This window comes from Chelonia mydas, chromosome 3 (assembly GCF_015237465.2).
Source record: "Chelonia mydas isolate rCheMyd1 chromosome 3, rCheMyd1.pri.v2, whole genome shotgun sequence".
NCBI lineage: Eukaryota > Metazoa > Chordata > Testudines > Cheloniidae > Chelonia > Chelonia mydas.
The window spans coordinates 96,024,902-96,046,376 of NC_057851.1; the positions used below are offsets into that span (position 1 = coordinate 96,024,902).

The 21,475-nt window shown below is 41.7% G+C and overlaps 1 protein-coding gene across 6 annotated transcripts in view; it reads left to right on the plus strand.

Annotated features, from left to right (window-relative positions):
• Positions 1-21,475, plus strand: part of L3MBTL3 (L3MBTL histone methyl-lysine binding protein 3) — a 140,802-nt gene that overhangs the window by 92,599 nt on the left and 26,728 nt on the right. For all 6 annotated transcript variants that reach the window (XM_043542885.1, XM_037894779.2, XM_027823206.3 and 3 more), the window contains 2 exons: positions 6,501-6,603; positions 20,368-20,508. In XM_043542885.1, coding sequence (XP_043398820.1) covers positions 6,501-6,603; positions 20,368-20,508 — 244 coding nt within the window. The remainder of the gene's footprint in view (positions 1-6,500; positions 6,604-20,367; positions 20,509-21,475) is intronic.

Consider the following 21,475-nt stretch of genomic DNA (forward strand, 5'->3'; position numbering starts at 1 on the left):
GAACAGTTTGGTTATTAGAGCAGTGACTTGCAGGTATCTATTTAATGAAAGATGTGAGAGTGATTGAAGTGACAATTTAAGGGCTATTTTCTTCAGTATTTCGCTTATTGTTTTCTTTATTGGATTGCTTCATTATGTTGATGAGTATTTGGGATTGAGCAGAATAGAATTAGATTTTATATATGCCTTTCATACTCAGGGCATTTCAACATACTTTACAAAATAATGAACTAAAGAGTGTCAGCAGGCAGTGACTTTAAAGGCAAATATAGCAGCCGTTTTCTACTCAGCAAGCACTGTCATGTGGCCGTGAGCATTAGAAAGTTTGCTTTGCTTGTTATTATCGTCCCAAGGCATCTTCTCAGGCCTTCAGTTTTCCTGTTCTACTCCCAGTCCTTGCACCAGTTTTGCATGATTGATTATGGCTCCATATGGAACTCATCAATATTGCTCATGACTAAACTGAATAAATAGGTGGAGGCCCAAAGAGATTGTTAAATAATGTAGTCTGAACTGTATCTCATAGGACATTAAACCTCATCCATTTACCCCTATTAAGACGAGTAATTTGTATTTTACTAAAGCATATCTTCCAGAAAGGCATCTAGTCTTGATTTGAGTACTCCAAAAGATGGAGAAATATACCACTTCCCTTGGTAGTTTGTTCCAGTGGTTAATCACCCTCTCTGTTGAAAATAACTGCCTAATTTCTAGTTTGAATTTCTCTGGCATCAGCTCCCAACCATTGGTTCTTATTATGTGTTTCTGTGCTAAATTAAAGAGTCCTTTAGTCCTGGGATTTTTGTCCCTGTGAAGGTGCTTAGCCACTCTGCAGGCTTCTTTTTGATAAATAAAACAGATTGAGCTCTTTACATTTCTCACAGTAAGGCATTTTGTCCAATCCTCGAATCATTTTTGTGTCTCTTTTCTGCACGCTCTCCAGGTTTTCAACATTCTTTTGAAAATGTGGGCATCAGAACTGTACACAGTATTCCAGAATCGGTCTCACCAAAGCCATACAGATCCAAAATCACCTTCTTGCTCCTAATCACTACTCCCCTGTTTATACATCCAAGGATCATATGAGCTCTTCTTGACATAGTATCTCACTGGGAGCTTATGTTGAATTGCTTATGTAAGAATGGCCATCTTGAGTCAGACCAATGGTCCATTGGTACCAATGGTAGTCTTCGGACAGTGGTTGCTGCCAGATGCTTCTGAGGGACTGAACAGAACATGGCAATTTATCAGTTAGTCCAGTCCCAGCTTCGAGCAGTCACAGGTTTAGGGACACATAGAGCAGGGGGTTGCAACCCTGACCATCTTGGCTAATAGCCATTGATGGACCTATCCTCCATGAACTTCTCTAATTCTTTTTTGAACCCGTGATACTTCTGGCTTTCACAACTTCCCGTGGTAGTGAGTTCCATAGGTTGACTGTGCATTGTTTGTAGTATTTCCTTATGTTTGTTTTAAACCTACCATCTATTAATTTCATTGGGTGACCCCTAATTCTGGTATTGTTTGAAAGGGTAAATAACACTTCCTAATTCACTTTCTCCACACCAGTCATTATTTTATACACCTCTATCATATCCTTCCCTTGGTCATCTGTTTTCTAAAATGAACAGCCTCAGTCTTATTAATCTCTTCTCATATTGAAGATGTTCCATATCCCTAATAATTTTTGTTGTCCCTCTCTATACCTTTTCCATTTCTAATATTTTTTTTTGAGCTGGGGTGACAAGAACTGTACACAGTATTCAAGGTCTGGGCGTAACATGGATTTATGTAGTGGCAATATGATATTATCTATCTTATCTCTCAGTTTCCTAATTGTTCCTAACATTGTTAGATTTTTTTTTTGACTGCTGTTGCACATTGAGTAGATATTTTCAGGGAACTATCCATGATGACTCCAAGTGGCAACAGCTAATTTAGACCCCATCGTTGTGTGTATATAGTTGGGATTATGTTTTTCCAACATTCATTACTTTGCATTTATTAACATTGAATTTCATCTTTCATTTTCTTGCCCAGTCACCCAGTTTTGTGAGAGATGCCTTTGTAACTCTTTGCAGTCTGCTTTGGACTTAACTATCTTGATCATTTAGTATTGTCTGCAAACTATGCTACCTCACTGTTTACCCCTTTTTCAGATCGTTTATGAATATGTTGAATGACATTGGTCCCAGGACAGATCCTTGGGGGACCCCATCATTTACCTCTCTCGACTGTAAAAACTGATAATTTATTCTTACCCATTGTTTTTCCTATCTTTTACCAGTTACTGGTCTGTGAGAGGATCTTCTCTCTTATCCCATGATTGCTTACTTTGCTTAAAAGCTTTTGGTGAGGGACCTTGTCAAAGGCTTTCTGAAAGTCCAAGTACACTATATGCACTGGATCACCCTTGTCCACATGTTTGTGGATCCCCTACTCCCCAAAGAGGCATGGTGAGGCATGATTTCCCTTTACAAAAGCCATGTTGACTCTTCTCCAGCACTTTGTTTTCATCTATGTGTCTAATAATTCTGTTAGTTACTATAGTTTCAACCAATTTATCTGATACTGAAGTTAGGCTTATTGGCCTGTAATTGCCAGGATTGCCTCTGGAGCCTTTTTTAAAATATGCATTACATTAGCTATCCTCCAGTCATGTGGTACAGAGAATGATTTAAGCATTAGGTTACATACTGCAGTCAGTGGTTCAGCGATTTCATATTTGAGTTCCTTCAGAATTCTTGGGTGAATACCATCTGCTGGTGATGAGTTATTACTGTTTAATTTATCAGTGTTTCCGTAATCACCTCTATTGACACCTCAACGAGGAACAGTTCCTCAGAACTGTCACCTAAAAATAAAAAAATGGCTTAGCTGTGGGAATCTCTCTCACATCCTCTCCAGTGAAGACCAGTGCAAAAATTCATTTAGTTTCTCTGCAAGGTCCTTGTCTTCCTTCAGTGCGCCTTAAGCACCTGGATCATCCAGTGGCCCCACTAATGTGTAACATTCTTCATGATTCTGATGTACTTAAAAAAAAATTGCTGTTAGTTTTTGTCTCTTATGCTAATTACTCTTCAGATTCTTTTTTGCCTGCCTAATTATACTTTTACACCTGACTTGCCAGAGTTTGTTTTTTCTATTTTCTATAGTAGGATTTGACTTCCAGAGTTTAAAAGATGTCTTTTTGTCTCTATCTATCACTTTTACTCTGTTTGGCCATGCTGGCAGGTTTTTTTTTGGTCCTCTTACTGTTGTTGTTTTTTTTTTTAATTTGGGGTATGCATATAGTTGGAACCTCTATTACAGTGATTTTAAAAAGTTTCCATGCAGCTTGCAGGCATTTCACTCTCATGACTGTTCCTTTTAATTTCCGTTTAACTAGCCTCCTCATTTTTGTGTAGTTCCCCCTTTTGAAGTTAAATGCTACTGTGGTGTGTTTCTGTGGTATTTTTCCACCTACAAAGATGTTAAATTTAATTACATTATGGTTGCTATTATCAAATGATTTAGGTCTGTTCACCTCTTGGACCAGATCCTGTGTGCCACTTAGGACTAAATTAAGAATTGCCTCTCCCCTTGTGGGTTCCAGGACTTGCTGCTCCAAGAAGCTGTCATTAATGGTGGTTAGAAATTTTCTCTCTCCATCCCATCCTGAGGCGACATGTATTCAGTCAATGTGGGAATAGTTCGGGGTAGACAAACTATGGCATGCGTACCAAAGGCGGCACGTGAGCTGATTTTCAGTGGCACTCACCCTGCCCGGGTCCTGGCCACCGGTCCGGGGGCTCTGCATTTTAGTTTAATTTTAAATGAAGCTTCTTAAACATTTTAAAAGCCTTATTTACTTTACATACAACAACAGTTTAGTTATATATTATAGACTTATAGAAAGAGACCTTCTAAAAACATTAGAATGTATTACCGGCACGCGAAACCTTAAATTAGAGTGAATAAATGAAGACTTGGCACACCACTTCTGAAAGGTTGCCAACCCGTGGAATAGTTGAAATCCCTCATTATTACTGAGTTTTCTGTTTTTTGTAACCTCTTTAATCACCCTAAGCATTTCCCAGTCACCGCCACCATCTTGGGTCAGGTGGTCAGTAGTATATTCCTACTGCTATGCTCTTATTATTCAAGCATGGAACTTCTGTCTGTAGAGATTCTGTGTTACTGTTTGATTCATTTAAGATTGTTACAAATTTGATCAGCAGTGGTTTTATATTTACTTCCAAATTATAGACGGTAATGTTGAATAACATCAGGCCTGGAACTGATCCTTGTGGAACACTATTAAAAACACCCATATTCGATGATCCCCCATCGCAACTACTTTCTCAGATCTCTGCTAGCCAGTTCTTAATCCATTTAACATGTGCAGTATTGATGTTGTGTAGTGCTAATTTTTAATGAGAATGTTGTTCAGTACCAAGTCAGATGCCATACAAAAATCTAAGTATACTACATCCATGTAGTTGCCTTTATCAACCAAACTTGTAATCTCACCAAAAAATGCAATCAGTTTTGTTTGACAAAGATCTATTTTCCACGAAATCATGTTGTCGGGCATTAATTATATCCCTGTCCTTTAATTCTTTATTAATTTAATCCCATGTCAGCCTTTCTGTTGTTTTGGCTGGGGTTGTTATCAGGCTAAGTGGATTATATTTAATCAGGTTATCCAGCTTGTCCTTTTTGAATATTGACACAACATTAGCACTGTTCCAGTCTTCTGGAATTTCCCTGGTATTACACAGAATGCACTGACTTTTCAGCAATTCCAGCTCCTAGAGACTGCTCTAGGATCCTATCCATGGATGAACATTGTACTAACGCTGACTGCTAGGCTGACCTCCGTAAGAACTTGTTAGCAGGAGCAAACTTCCACCCAAAGAAACAGTTTTATTTTTTTGTTGCTCCTGGCACTGGAGTTAACACTCAGGTTCCACCTGGACTGTTATCTGGGACAGGGCAGAACAGAGGAATTTGACTAAACTTTTTATCGATAATAGGAATAGTATTTCTGCTATTTAATGTGCTGCACTGTGGATGTTATCAACAACATCCTTGAAAGTTATTTAAATCAGAGGTGAGATTAATATTAACCTGTTGGATACTCTGGGCCTGACTGTTCCAAAGTTCAGGTGCCTAATGCATGCTAAAAATGCATCTGTATCTGATTTGTGTGTGCAAGACGGGGTTTTCATCTAGTTAGCCATTCACATGCACAATTGAGGTAGTTGTGAAAGAAAGTTAGCTACACAAATTCACTCACAAAATCCAGCTCTGTGTAGGCTGTCTGTCTGGTTGCATTTGTGTGTGGGTTTTTTTTTTGTTTTTTTTGTTTTTTTTAATATTGCATTGTGGTTATGGACTTTGTTTTTTAATGTAAACAAGATAAGAAGCTCAGTTCTCCATTCCATTACACCATTTAAGCCACCATTACACCAGTGTGACTCCACTGGAATCAGAGTAACATGAAAAGAGTTCCAAAAAAGTGTATTTTTGGAATATGGCTGAAAATTAAATCTCTCTCTCTCTCTCACACTCTTGTTTTGTTGTGAGTGAAAATATGTATGTCATGTAGGAAGATTTCTTTAAGTAAATCTTGTCTTTCATGTGTATGTCTGAATGTGTGTGTGTGTGTGTTTTTCAAGAAGGAAAAATACTAAAAACAATTCATGTTTGCTGCTGTTCAGAAGAGATTTCTCCAACTGCTAAACTGGAGAATTTCAGTGTCTGACTTGCTGACATCATGGATCGTGTACTGTTTGTTTGATTGAGTACCAAACCTAAAGTCTAGTCATATTCTTCAAAGCCTCCACAATCCTCAATGTAAAAAGAAAAGGAGTACTTGTGGCACTCTAAGTACTCTAAGGTGCCACAAGTACTCCTTTTCTTTTTGCGAATACAGACTAACACGGCTGCTACTCTAAATCCTCAGTGTATTATCCATTGATGAAAACCAGATATTCCCAAAAGTTCAGCGGAGTAAGCTGTCAAAAATGCATTTATGACTTGCTCTTACTAATGTTGTCTTCGATTTCCACCTCTTCATTTACTGGAAAATTCAAACTAAGAACCTCAAAGATCAATATCAATATCAATTATGAACAGATCTCTGTCTTTAAGCACAATAGGAAGTCTTAGTTTGACTCTCTGCTCTTTCAAAATAACATTGTTACAGCTGCAGTGTGATTAATCTAAAAGATATGACAAATAAAACAAATGCTCTAAATTGTGTGTACTTTTTTATGGACTATTAATTGTGTAGTTTTTCTATAGAGGTCCATTTACACAGGACGTTTTTATTTCCTCTTTAAAACATATTGCATTAGTCTCCATCATACTTCTGCAAAATACATTTAAATAAGTACTTTAAGTTGTGTGGTGTGTACCTATTTACATCCCCATGTGTTAATGTAATCCTCCAGTTCTTGCTTGTGTGTAAATTTACATAACTTCTCTAATTTCTCGTATGTCCGAATATATAGGTCCCTTGGAATTAGTGGAAGCTTTAGAACATGGAGGATGCCCTACTGTAGGATGCAAAGGAGTTGGACACATAAAACGAGCAAGACACATGGGCCATCACAGGTATGTGCTATAAAAAGTTGTAGCTTAACTGTTGCTTGATATGTTTATATCATTTAGAAAGAGAGCTGCATATACTTTTTTTTAAATTGCTGTTCTCAAGAAAGCAGAGCCAAGCTGGAAAAAAATTAGATCCACATCGACTTCAGTTGCTATGGTGAGCATGTAGAAATTAACATTAACAATCTGTAATTTCACTGCAGAAAGGTGTGCCTAGGAAAAATACGTCCAACATTTTTTTCATTGCAAATGAGAGATATGACTGCTCTGCTTTTTGTTCCAAAAGGGCTACTCGTGGCTGTTTGGATTAGAACATGATGCAAAAAACCTTTTTGTGCAGCTGCAACTTTGTACCAGGTGAAATGAACAGGGCAGTAGTTTTATCAAGGCTTTTGTTTTGGGTTTTTTAAATTTTTGTCAAAGCACTTTTTAAATCCTTAATCCATATTTCTGTCATCATCTTTGACTGATGGGTCTGCTGCTAAAGCTGCCTGCCTACTGTACTTCTCTGAAGCACATTCACGAAATGATGGATTCCAGGGCCATCCTGAAGAAGACTCAGCAAGAGGAGGGAAGGATTCTGGGGTAATGGAAGTGAAAGAGGGAGAAATATCACAGAAGTCACTAGTTTTGTTATTATTTTAAAATATATCCAGTTACAGTACAACATGACCCTAGTACCCCAATAAGTGAAATACAATCAGTGCAAAGTGTTAAACTCAGAAATAAATATCAAGCAGAACCAAAGGGGCTGGCACAAGGGAAACCCCTATAATCCTCAGGCAAATCAAACTACTTGTAGCTTTTCCTGGTATTTGTCCAAAAAGATCTGTGGGACCACTAATGTACCACTGTGTGCTTTAAACTCGCATGCGGTGTGCTGTTTGGTAAATTGTTTGAATCAGTTTGCCTTCTTTTTATGTTGGCGCCTTCTTACAATATATTAACAGTTGGGTTCTCCTTTGTCTCCTCTTTGGTCTGTTCTTCACCTTCTCTCACCTTCTCTCCATTTTTCTTTCCCTTCTGTCTTTTCCTCTCACTGTTCTTCTGTCATTCTGTTGTCTTTTTATTTTTTCTTTTCTGTGCATCTTTTCTTTTGAGTTCTGTTTTTTATGCTTTTTTGCTCTTTCCTCTTTGCAGCTGCTTCCACTCTCATGGTGTGGGGAGGAACATTCAGCAATGCGTCTGTGGGTCCAGGTTATCTTTGCTTTTGTGTCTGAGCTCAGTGTCAGAAGAACAGAGAGAAAAAAAGGCGAGAGGGACTGTTGATCATTTAGTCTGACTTCATGCATACACAAGGAGCCTCCCGCTGCTGATGGGAACACATTTGCTTCAACTTTGGTCATAGCTGTGATCTAGCATCCTTTGCCATCCCCTGTTTGTCTCCTTTGCCATTGCCCCTACCCACTTTTGTTAGCCCAGAAACTTGTAGGCCCTGATCCTGCACCATTGACTTCAGGGGCATTTTGCCATTGACTTCAGTGAGAGCAAGGTAAAGCCCTTAATTTGTCCAGTGAGGAAATTTTAAAAAGAACAATGAGGGTAAGTAATTGTTAGAAAATTTTTATCTATTCATTAATCTTCTCACCTCTAAAAGAGATTTGGCACTAAACATTTTTATATTGGGAGGGTGTAACGCTTCTGGCAAGTGGAGTCGGCAGCAAGAAGGATAGGGTTCAGTGTCATGGGGTTTCTCTCAACAACAGAAAATAGAATTGGTTTGAGCCCTCACCCAATAACCTGTGAAAACTAAACACCACCCTGGGTGCCTCTAAGAGGCAGCACTTCCCCTCTCACAAGCACCGAGTCCATGTACAACAAAATAAAACTTTTATTCAAAGGGAAAAGGGGACCCAGCATTAATTTGGGAAAGCACCACAACCATAATTCAGAAGCAGGTGACCACAGGCAAACATCCACCCCACAGTGCATTGGGCAGTGTCCTTTGTCTCAGTTGCTCACCTTGTGGTGTGAAAGTCCAACAAAGGAATGCCCCTTATCACACCACTCCCCTTCCCCTCCGTGGCACCCCACTCACAGTTGGCGGTCCTTAGTTAGCAGAGACCCAGAGTTCAGTGGTGTGTTCATGGGGGTGTGAGCATTGAGCAATGCCTCGCAGCTGCCACCTCTGTAACTGGCTCGTAGCTGCTGCTGTCATGTCACATTCTGAGGTTCCACCACTTAACCCAGCTCTCAGTGATTTCAGCAGGTAGTGTAGAACCTTACTCTCAGTGCAGCTTCTGTGTTGCCTTTCAATGTTCTCAAACAAGGTCTAAGGCTTAGCCCCTAGACATGCTCAGCAGTTAGGACAGCTCTAGGAATCACCAGCTGGAAGCAAGGACTCTTAATTGAGTCCAGTCAGCTCTGTCGTTAAACACTGGAGAGCAGCAGGTCAAGTGGTATTTATGACTCTTTATGCAGTGTCCACACTGCCGTGTATGAACACCTGCCACCAATTCTCATCTCCTCTGGGATTTGGCATCCTAACCCCGGCTCAGCAAGTGAGGTTCAGTTTAGGGTGACCCCCCTCAATCAGGGCATGCTAAGCACAGTTCTGCTGCCCTTTACTCAAAGAGTAAGGAGAACAACATTTCAGTACTCCCACATTCGAATACTAGAGTGATTTGTAACCCAAACCAGCCAAAATTGATCATTTTGGCAAAGCAGGTCCATCTTGCTGTGCACCTAGGCAGAGTAGGCATTTCTGTGCAAGCACAGTCTGCTACTGAAGTTTTTTCCCTCAAGGGCCTCACTAGATGTTAGTGGAGACCTCAATCAGACCCTGCTTACAAGGGGTAAGAATGAGAAAGAGATATATATGAAAGTTATCACATATGTGCTCTGCTTTTATAACTAGAATTTCTGTGCTACTTAAAATGATTATAAATATTCAGAATGAATATTGAGAGAAGAACCAAAGTCCATTGCACTTTATTGTATTTTATTTTTACTGTAGTCCTTAGAAATCCTATTCATATACACAATGACCAGTAACTCCGGGGATAAGAAAACTAACCAAAGGGGTCTTGTTGATCATGAAACTGAAAGATTTGCCTCTTCATAGCAAATAAATTAAGTTATTATTTCACTGATTGGTTTGCCCTGCGAACTTGATAGATTTTCTGTTTAAATAGTTCTGAGGAAAAATGTGATTTCTTGTTTATCTGGAACCAACAGGTTTGAGAATCCAGGTCATCCTAAGGATTCTAAAATTGTATCACTACTTTTCTCCTGAATTAGCGAATGTATTGTAAAAATGGTAAAATTATCCACAAAATTATTCTTTTGCTCTTTCATTTCAGCGACCTCAAATTGTATTTTAACCATGCTGCTTTTATTTATGTATGTATTTATTTATCTATCTATCTATCATGATAAGGTGCAATATGTGTGCGGAGTAAATGCCTGAGAGCAGGCAGAAAGATCATTTACAATTCTAAGCAGTTTTGCAATAATGTTGATAGCTTGCTCCTTAGGAGCCAGACAAAAGCATTGGATGATTAATTGTGACAGGGTTAAAGTGTGCACTTCTTCAAAAAGTTAATGATAATAAGGACCTGTTCTCTAAGATTTTGAAATGAGGGTAGAAGCTGTGGGAGCAGTACACAAATAGGTAGCATTATGCAAATTAGCTGCATATTTATGATAGTGAAATGTGTGCTTATAGCAAGCAACAATCGTCAAATCCTGGCAGTCATGAAAAGCAATCATTTGTATTTTGTAGTTTGCTAGTGTCTTGGGTCAACTCTTGATGAATAAACATTAAAGCTAGTCTGCTCCAAAGGTCCTCAGTTGTAGCACATTCATAGTTTTTCAGTTAAGCAGGGTGGAAAAAGAACATTTCTCTATTTGTCATAGTTGCAGGCAATCCTTAACGATATGTGGATGTTGAGAGAGAACACTGGCTCATGTTGAGCCAGAGTTTCAATTACAGTTTTGGGAATGGCCTCCTTTCCTTATTAGTATCTTTTGTGTTCCTGGTGCTTAGTAAAGACCTAATGTTTGGCAAGTAGTGGATGATTACAGTGAACACAATTATATTTGCTGAAATACCTAGGCAGCAAAGCAATAAAACTGGACACAATTTTATTATTAGTTCCAAATCTGTAACTTAAAAGTTGCATGAATTATAGCAGGGGTGGCCAACCTGAGCCCGAGAATGAGACAGAATTTACCAATGTACATTGCCAAAGAGCCATAGTAATATGTCAGTAGCACCCCAGCCCCTAGCGCCTCCCACCCACCAGGAGTCCCGCCAATCAGCGCCTCCCCCTCCCTCCTGGTACCTCCCGATCAGCTGTTTCGTGGTGTGCAGGAGGTTCTGGGGGGGAGGGGAAGGAGTGAGGGCATGGCGGGGGTGGGAAAGGGTGGAGGGGGGCAGAGTCTGTGGCAGAGCCAGGGGTTGAGCAGTGAGCACCCCCTGGCACATTGGAAAGTTGGCACCTGTAGCTCCAGCCCCGGAATCGATGCCTATACAAGGAACCACATATTAACTTCTGAAGAGCCGCATTTGGCTCTGGAGCCACAGGTTGGTCACCCCTGAATTATAGTATCTATCAATGGGAGAGATAGCAAATGTCATAGAAACAGAAATAATAAGCAGTATATGTTTTTACTCTTTCTTAATTATTCTTGAGTCTTCCAGAGTAAAGTATTTTTTTTTTCCTTAAAATAAATTTTCTGCTTAGCCTGTGAAAGGTGCTGGATTGACAGCTCTGGAAACAGTAGTCCTGTGTCCCCAGAACAGTTGCGGTATGAACACCTGCAGTGCAAGCCTCTCTCAACACTGCCATCTCAATGTGGCACAGCCCTCACTTAGTGTAGCTTAGTGTATGTGCCAATTCAGTCATTTAGCTGTCTGCTCAGATTGTCAGTTAGTGATGGGGACTTTTGTAAATTTGGACATTCATCCACTGAACCAGCTCTGATGATGATTTAATGTCTCTAACTAACCTGGATTGAACTCAAAGCAGTGACCTAGAGTTGAAAGGTTTAGAATGCCATTGTAAATCCCCAGAGCTACCAAGTTCCCATTGAAGAGAAAATGCTGAAAAACAAACTTAATTTACAAATAACCTTCTTATCAGGCCTGTCAAGTCAATGAAGTCAGTTGTCTTTAAGACATATAGGCACTCATATAAAAAAAACATTTTATTTAATGTAGGTATAACAAGATTAATTAATTATTAATGCTTCATAGCTGGCCTGTTAAATGGAAAGCTGGTGGCAGTGAGGCTCAGGAGGGATTCACTGATTGATTTAAACTTACATAACTCATAGGTAAGTTCATACTTGTTGTCCTTTGTTAAAATTAAACTGACAAATGGAAATCATGGGAATTTTTTTTATTTTTATTCCTCTGAGTAATCCAAACATCAAGGATTACATTATGAAGTGTTCCGACAACTTTCTGTCATACCTTAATGAGGAGCTGACTTGCACCAAAAAATATGTTAAAGCAAAGTGCCTTAGACCATCATTAACATTATAACAGTTAATGATTAATACTATATCTTTAAATTTCCAAAAAAGATTAAAATAAAAACCACAGACTTACTGTGTAAAGAAGCGAGTTCCAAGAAGAATGAGGTTTAAGGCTGTTTAAATTCAGATTTAAGAATTTTAAAAGTGTAAACACTGTTTAGTCTCAGAGTGTGCAGTTGAAAGATTCTGGTGGGAATTCTTTGTGCAAGATGTTTTGTAACACACACACACACACACACACACATACACGTACACACACCTTTGCAGAATATGTTATTATTTTAGCTAAGTACAAATTAAATGTGTCCTTCAGAAAAGAAGACGAACATGTTTTCAGATTCCATTGTACATTAATAAATCAAGCCACACAAGACCATTGAGAGCATGGGAAGCCACAGAAAGATTAAACAACTTGCCTAAGGGCACATACTGGCTCAGTGGCTGAGCTGAGAGTATACCCTACATCTCCTGACTCAGAGGCTTTTGGCCTTAATCACTATATGATGCTGATTCAACAAAGCATTTCAGCGTATACTTAAATCCCTTTGGTATCAAGCACACTCTTAATTGTTTTGGTGAATCAGAGCCTGTGCCTTTGTCTCCCCTCCTCTAACCTCCGCAACCCCCCCCCCCCCCCCAATGCAATACCAGGGGAGAGACATTTAGGTTAAAGCTGGGAAGGCACTGCGGGTGGGGGGGCAAATGCAAGGCTCTCCAAGTCACAACAATGTAAAGGAGTCAGAATTAAAATAACCAAATTAAAATCTGTTTTCCTCCACCCCTTTTACACTCATTTTTGTTCCTTTTGCCACCCTTAAACATTCATGATAGCTAAATTCCCTCTCTTCCTCAACTGTCCTTTCTTCAACCCCATCATTCGCCCATGTGAACCCTAAACCTTAGTCTTCCAACTGACGTGAAAAACACACATAAAAACACACACAAAATGCATCTCAAACAGTTGTTAAACACAGGCATGTATTTTAGTTATGCACTCCAAATTCAATTTCATATATACCCTCCATAAAAACTTAGCATCCCACAGAGGCTACACACTAAAGGTGCATGCTATAGCAGAAAAGCCAAAATAAATTCTACTTAATAGTAAGTTAGAATAAGTAGGGATATAACTGTAGCACTCAAGATTACATTTTCCTTTTTTGTTATGTGTTTGTGTTGAGAAGTGTTTGATAAACAAGAGAATTAGCCATTGGAACAATTTACCAAGGGTCGTGGTGGATTCTCCATCAGTGGAGATTTTTAAGTCAAGTTTGGATGTTTTTCTAAAAGATATGCCATACGAATTATTTTGAGGAAGTTCCATGGCCTGTGTTATGCAGGAGATCAAACTAGATGATCACTAGGGTACCTTCTGGCTATGAATCTATTTATTTCAAGCATAGTATTTGAGGCCCTTTTTCAGCCATCCATGTGAGTAAATTTCTTCCTATATACATAAGCTTCTGTACAGAAAGTTTATACGCTAAAGTCTCAAATATGCACAGGGACTTCACATCATAAAGACTAGCTCCCCTCAGCAAGAGATGTCAGGACTGCCTCTCGCTCCCTCTGGACATGTGGAGACATTGGGAGAGCTGTCCAGTTTCTCAAGAAGGGTTCTTATGGAATCCAGTTGCACACGTGTGGGTGTTCACCTGTATGTCACATCAGACTATTGTAGGGTACTGCCTACTCTGAAGAATGGTAATATAAATCTAATTCGGTCTATGATCCATTCTATACGAATCAAATTTTGTTAAAGGAAATAGAAGAGGTTAATATGGTCAAGAATTTTATCCCCAGAACTCCAATCTAGTACAACTGTATGAGGGACAAAAATTGGAGGTATTGTCCTGTATACAAATGTGTCGATTATCCAGCTAGAGCAAAGTTTCTCCTTCAAGTGATTGTGCACATATGCATTCCACTGTAGGTGGTGTATCTGCACCCAGTGCACTCGAATGAGAGACTTTTGCCAACAGTACCACTAAGCATCACATCTGTCCCTGCTCTCATACTCTCAGATGAGGGCATGAAAGGGGCATGTCTGCTGCCTCCCTCTTACTTCCTTCTCACCACCTGTTGAGAGTTGATGTTCTCCATAGCATTTACTTCAGTTAGCAAGCTTTCAGAAATTTTTGGTGTATATAGTTGTGGTTAGTGTATATATAGTATAGTTAATTATATTTATATTATCATTTATAGTAGTACCTGGAGGATTTATTATGGGGGGAAAAATCCCCAGTTTGCCATGTGCAGAGCTGTTATACCTGTCGCAGATAGGCACAAGAGCTGTTTGATTTGTCTTGGTGAGGGCTATGTGAGAGACAAATGCCCTATTTGTTCCTCCTTCCCCACCAGGACTGAAAAACAGGAACATTCATCTTTAAGTTCTCCTGAGGAAAGAGGTGATGAGTCCTTCCTCAGACTTGGGTCCTGACCATGAGGCAGGGACTCACTTATTCAGGAGCGCCTTTCCAGCTACTTCTGATTTGGGATGCAAGTTTGGTGACTCACATTATTCTTCGTCATCTCTGTCCGCTTTGTCCAAATGCTCCAAGCATTCTGATGCTTGCAAGAATACGAAGTCTCTGATTTCTCCCAGAAAATCTTCTGGTAAGTCCTCTGGTTCAAGTGTGAGGTCTCACAAATCCAAGTACTCACTGGTCCCATCTGAGGCAGTACCTTCTTTCAGGACTGTCAAGACTAGTGTCTTACCTGTTCTGGGTCCTTCTTCTTCTGCTTCTCTTCAGCCATTTCAGCCTCTATTAGCTTCACTGTCACCATTGATGCACTCAACAACACCAGTACCGTTGACACGCCATGGATGCACGTGGCACTGTTGGCACACGCAAGGGATCTCCCTTGTTTTTCCCGTCTGGATTCTCCTTCACTACAACCAATGACCGCTTCCTCAGCTCCGCTCCATCTCCCCTGTTGGGGTGCTTCGCTCCATCAGCCCCGTCAGAGCACCTGATGCTATGCCTTCCATCTCTGAGAGAGTCATCTCTTCGATCAGTTATGCCCAGATCACCGGCACTAGTCATTTCATCACCATTCTGCCAACCCCAACCCTTGCTTTCTTTGGAACCAAGTGTGTCTCCTATACCTAGGTCACCTAGAAATCCCATGGGAACTGCTCCTACCCTTTCTGAGGAGGCTTATATCTCTTCTTACTCTGAAAGAGATGAACCTGTTTCTCCTTAGAGCTCCTTTAGATGATTTTACAGGCCTTCTACTACTACAAGACCTAAAGGTCAAGACTGGTCCTCCTATAAATAAATCCCAGCATGGGGTCCCTTGCCGTGGATGGCTCAGGCTATGCAGTATTCTCCATGGCCTTGCTGGTCTTGGGCTGCTCTGAGACACAAGACCTCCATCTCGGTCACACTCTAGAAGAGTTTCCTACTCCTCCATTGCAGTAAAGCACTATTCAGCATCCTGCTACCATCCCACTGAGCTGGACCCCATGGAGGAGGGAGAATTAGTGGAAGAATCCTTATAGCTTCACCAGATGAGGCCATCCCTCTAGAGTTGTCCCCCTACCCTAATCCCAAGAGGATTTCAGAGTTTTTCAGGCCCTCATGAGGAGGGTAGCCACTTCTCTGCGGGCAGGTGGAACTTGTGCAAGAGAATCCCTATACTCTCCTAGATATTTTACAGAACCCTGTCCCAGGAAGAGTTACTCTCCCTATCTATGAAGTCTTGCTGGAGCCAGTGAAAAGCCTTTGGCAGACTCTAGCCTCAATACCCCCAGTAGCCAAATGAATGGACAGACTATACCAAATCCCTCAGCAAGAATTTGACTGGCTCTTTACCCACCCAGTTTTTGATTCTTGATTCCTGATCCTGGGCACAGCCACTAATGAGTGATCCCATCAATCACACTCAAAAGCCTCTTCAAGGGATAAGGAATTCAAGAGGTTGGATTAAAACTGCCAGTCTTCAAATGAGAGCTGCAAATTATCAGGATCTTTTGTCAAAGTACGATTTTATTAATTTTTGTGCAATTTCTAACTAATGACAAAACTGTCAGAAGAATACAGGGAACAGTTTTTCGCTTTGGTTTCCAAGGGACATCTTAGACGCTGCTGATATGACCTCATGTTTTGTAGCTGCTGCAGTCTGTGTGTGGCATTCGTTCTGACTGCAGGGATCTGGCTTTCCAAGGGAGCAGCAGAATACAAGAGAAGACTTACCTTTTGAGGGGTCTAAACTGTTTTCTGCCAAAACAGATGACACTATGCATACACTAAAGGACTCTTGTGCAGTGCGTCATTCATTCGGAGTTTACACTCAGGTTACAAAAAGGAAACAATTTAGACCAATGTTTTTCAATGTTTGGATCACAACTCAGTACTGGGTCACCTTGCTCGGCACCCAGGGACCCTAGCGGCTCTGGTCAGCACGGCCGACCAGGACGTTAAAAGTCCCGTCGATGGTGGGCTGCCCAGCTATGTCAAGCTAGTGCCTACCTGTTCTGACACCACGCTGTGCCCTGGAAGCGGCCAGCAGCAGGTCCGGCTTCTAGGCAGGGGGGCTACACGGCTCCCGTGCACTGCCTCCACCCTGAGCACTGGCTCTGCACTCCCAGTGGCCAGAAACGGGCCAATGGGAGCTGCAGGGAGGGAGCAGTGCCTGCGGGTGAGAGCCACTTGGAGCCTCTTATGCACCTCTGTCTAGGAGCTGGTCCTGCTGCTGGCTGCTTCTGGGGTGCAGCAGGGTCCGCGGTGCCAGGACATGCAGGAAGCCTGCCTCTGCACCCTGGCTGCGCTGCTGACCGGAAGCTACCAGAGGTAAACCCCTGCCCCAGCCCTGAGCTCCCTTCCTGCACCCAAAACCCCTCATCCTTGGCCCCAGCTCAGAGCCCTTACCCCCTCCCGCATCTCAATCCCCTGCCCCAGCCACCCCAGACCCGGAGTCTGCACCCCAAACACTTCATCCCCAGCCCCACCCCAGAGCCTGCACCCCCCAACCCAGAACCCAACCCTCTCCTGCCCCAGCCCAGAGCCCCTTCTCACACCCTAAACTCCTCATTCCCGGCCCCATCCCGCAGCACTCACCCACGCATCCCAAACCTCTGCCCCATCCCTGATCCCCTCCTTCACCCCAAACCCCTCATCCCCAGCTCCGTCGTATCACAAGCATCAACAATTTTATTCAACTGGTTCCCTAGAAAAAAAGTTTGAAAACCACGGATTTAGACTGTCATCTTATTCCAGACCCTCTTTTGAACAGAGGTCACGGTATGTCTCTAAAAGAAGCTCCAGGGTTCCTCAGTGTCACCAACTGTCTTCATTGGCAGAAAGCCCTAATCACCCAACAGTTGTAGCATCCAAGCAATCATTTTGACATCTTAATCAAGGACAGCATGTCTTCTCCCTTCAGATCGTACCTCTCCCTTTTTTCACTGTGCTTGGGAAAGCATCACGTCAACCAAATGGGTACTCGGCACAGTGAGTCAGGGATATGTTAGCCAGTTTACCTTTCTCCCCTTCTCCCACTCCCCTTCCTCTTTCCTTTTCAGGGACCCTTCTCCGAGATTGTGTTACTTCAAGAACAATAATCTCTTCTAGAACTGGGAGCAGGGTCGGCTCCAGGCACCAGCGAACCAAGCAGGTGCCTGGGGCGGCAAAAGTAAAGGGGCGGCAGGACATAGAGCTCTGGGGCAGCAATCCACCGCTCTGTCACAGCGCGTTTCGCGCTCGGCGGCAATTCAGCGGCAGGGACACAACTCTTCTTCAGCTGCACCATCACTCCGCCTCCGTGTTCGGCGGCAAGTTTTTTTCTTTTGTTTTGTTTTTTGCTGCTTTGGGCGGCAAAAACGCTGGAGCTGGCCCTGACTGGGAGCAACAGAAAAAGTTTCTTATCAACACAGGGGCAAAGGCTTCTATTCCCAGTACTTCCTGGTCCCAAAGAAATCTGGTGGCCTACATCCTATTCTAGGTTTAAACAAGCAAATTATTTAATCAAAAAAATCAAGTTCAGGATGATCATTGTTGCCTCTTTCATCCCTTCCCTGGAGATTGGTATGCTGCCCTTGATCTGCAGGACTCATACTTCCACTTGGCGATACTTTCTTCAGACTGTCATCTGCCCCGGGGTCTTCACCAACTGCAAGGCAGTAGTAGCAACCCAGGTCCATCGTTCTGGTGTTAAAGTATTTCCATACCTTGATGATTAGCTAATTCATGGAGCATCAAGCAACCAGATCCAAAACAATATCTTAATCATCAGGAAGCTGTTTTCCTGTCTGGACCTGAAGCTGAATTTGGACAAATCTAAGTTACAGTCAATATAGCACATAACTTTCATAGTCCTCAACTTCAGGACTGCCACAACTTACCTCCCAGTGGAAAGGTGTCAGTCCATAGTCTTCCTTTCCCAAAGTTTCAAGTCCCACCCAATGACAACAGGGTGTGCTTGCTTTCAGCTCTTGGGTCACATGGCCTCGTGGACATAATGTTGTAAAAGGTTAAAAATCACTGTTTCCTTCTCTAACTTGAATTCCTGAGGAAAACATTGGTGCAGCCTGCCAAAATCAGTGAACATCCTGAGTCTGAGCTCCCATACCTGCCAAAGCAGTTCTAGCAGCAGACACTGCGCTGAACAGCTGGGAGCTGACAAATCAGATATAGCAGGAGAGTGGAAGAGAAAGCTGGGCTTCCCCCCAGCAGCTCCTCCTCCTTGGACCTGGCACACATCCCATCCCTCCCCTTTGAGGGCATCAGATCAAGGAAGAACTTCCTTAAGCACGGGAAGTGGGCAAGAGATTGCCAAACTGGGCTGCCCTTATAGTCCCCTCAGATGCAGAATATGGCTCCAGTTTCCTATTCCCTCCATTCCCAGGGGCACCACATACGGCACGAACTGCTCTAACTTCTTGTATGAAGTGGAGAAAGATGAGCTCTGTAGGTTCTCCAGATCTTACACAAGGCTCAGCCCCCTTACTCTAGGGACACCCCTTGGAATGAGAGTCCTTCGTCTCCCAGGGTTGGAAAGAGAGAGAGAGCTGGACTGGGCTCTCCTTGACCATTCTCTGGACCCAGTACATAGTGTCAGCAGACCATCTTCCTGTTGGGATAACAGCCTTCTCCTGCTGCCATCTAATGTAGTTTGCCAGGTAGGGCGATGCTGAGGTCTCCGGGTTCTGCTGCTGATAGAAGATGGAGAGATTGTTAGAGCTGCACATAATGAAACTGAGTTTTACCATTGCTCATTTAAAAAATAAACTAGGAAATTCCCAATATGAAAACTATGCTATTTAGGTTGCAAAGTCAAGGACTTTAAAGATCGTAAATGTCTGTTTTATGGTTTTCCTGGCAATCTTAATTCAGCCCCGTTGTGTGTATTATGATAATGCCTTTAATTACATGATCAAATACTACTTTTTCCATAGATCCCTGCCTCATTCACTGCACAGGATGGGCCAGTTGTGAACAACTGTCAATCTGGCATTTCCTACCTTTCAAGTGCTTGGCTTTTTAATATAAATTACATTCTTTTAACATATTTTTGAATGTAATATAATTTTTAAAATGCTAACAGCCAATCAGAATGTGGGCCAATCACTGTTCCTAGTCAGAGTTGAATAGTGTAGTGGTAACTCTTTCTGTAAAATGTATTGCAGGACAAATAACCATGGTATCATGATTCTGTTTAATCCATACAAATAGTTTATGTAGGTTGGGGGGAGTACCGAAGGAAAGGATAACTGGGCATGATGTCTGGTGTATATTGTCAATACAATACTGTTGGACCACTCAGAAATCAGTAGGACAACCTAGATGGGAGGAGGACCAGTATCCATGGGAGTCTGGCTAGTATTCTGAGGTAGTTGTGTGGTGGGGAAAGAGCCGATTTGAAAATAAAAGCATCAAGACAGCAACACAGCGGGTTTGCTTCTTTGTGAAATAGCAGGAAATATTTGCTACTTGAGGTTGGTTAGTAGCACAGTTCCAGTTTTCCCTTTTAGCTGGTGTTTTACTGAACATCCATCCGTGCTTGGTTTTCTATTGGTTTCTAGAATTTATGCCATAATATCTGTCCTGTGGTAGTAAATTGCTGTAGAAAGAAAGAGTAAGATAGGTGCAGACAGGTTGGCATATCAAAAATCTAGTGTATTTGATGATAATTTAAAGTGAGAATATTTCTTTCCATCTTTGTTGTTCATTGTTTCAGGCTGGAATCTATAGTCAGTTCACTTAAACTAAAGAGAGTTTGTTCAGTGTCTGAGCTAATGGAAGTATTTCTCCTCTCCTCTTCAATTTTCTGTGTTGTCAGCTGCCCATATTCTGACGTCAACTTGAACAAAGAACGTATTTTACCAGATCGTTTAAGTGGAGAGATGCCGCTAGCCAGTCCATCTGTCCCCAAGAACAGAAGGACAGAAGTAAATGAAAGATCAGCCTCTCCTGTAATCAAGTAATTAAGATCTAAATAGTATTAACAACTTACAATAATATCATTTTATTTAAATGCTATATTACATAATTTACAGAACTTGAAGGCTCTATTGTCTCGAAAAACCTGTGCTTTTCTCTACATTGCTATTTCCAGAGAAGAAATGGCCCTGTCAGAGCTGAGCCTGCAGATGATTGAGCTGACAAAAATTGATGCTGATTTCATTATGTATGATTTAGCAAGAGTACAGACCATTAAGATGTTAATTATTATTTAAAATCAGTTGTTTAATGGTTAATTTCACTTGTGGAAATGATTCATTTTGTTTTTACATTTGTTAGATTAGTTTAACTGATGTGTGTATATATGAGTGTTGATGCTTGAAAAACAGCCCTAATAAATTTGGTTTTATTGGCGGGGAAGTGGGGAATCAAATTATTGGGGGTGAGTTTTGCAATAAGCAGCAACAGGCCTGGAGTTAAGGCCCTGGGGCGATTTATTCTTCTTCGAGTGCTTGCTCGTGTCCATTCCATGTTAGGTGTGCATGCGCTGCATGCACCGTTGCTGGAGATTTTTCCCTCAGTGGAAAATTGCTCTAGTGTCCTGTGATGCTGCGTGCTCATGCACCAATATAAGGGGTCCGGCCAACCCTGCACCCTCTCAATTCCTTCTTACTACCCGTGACAGCCACTCAAACAACTTCTCTTGCTTAGGCAAGACAGTCAGTGATTTATTTTGTTCTCTATTTAGTTATCTTCAGTTTTAATTCTAGTAGTAGTGTACATAGGGTATATAGTATTAGTGCATACTAATTAGACCACCCTCTTATAGCTTAGAGGAGCATACTCTGCCCCTGGGGCCGGGAATGCCGCAGTCTCCAGGCTTCAAACCGTGCACCTCCTGCGACAAGCCCATACTGGCCAGCGACCTACACTCCAGCTGTCTGAAGTGTCTGAGGGAAGCTTATGTACAATAGCATTGTCAAATC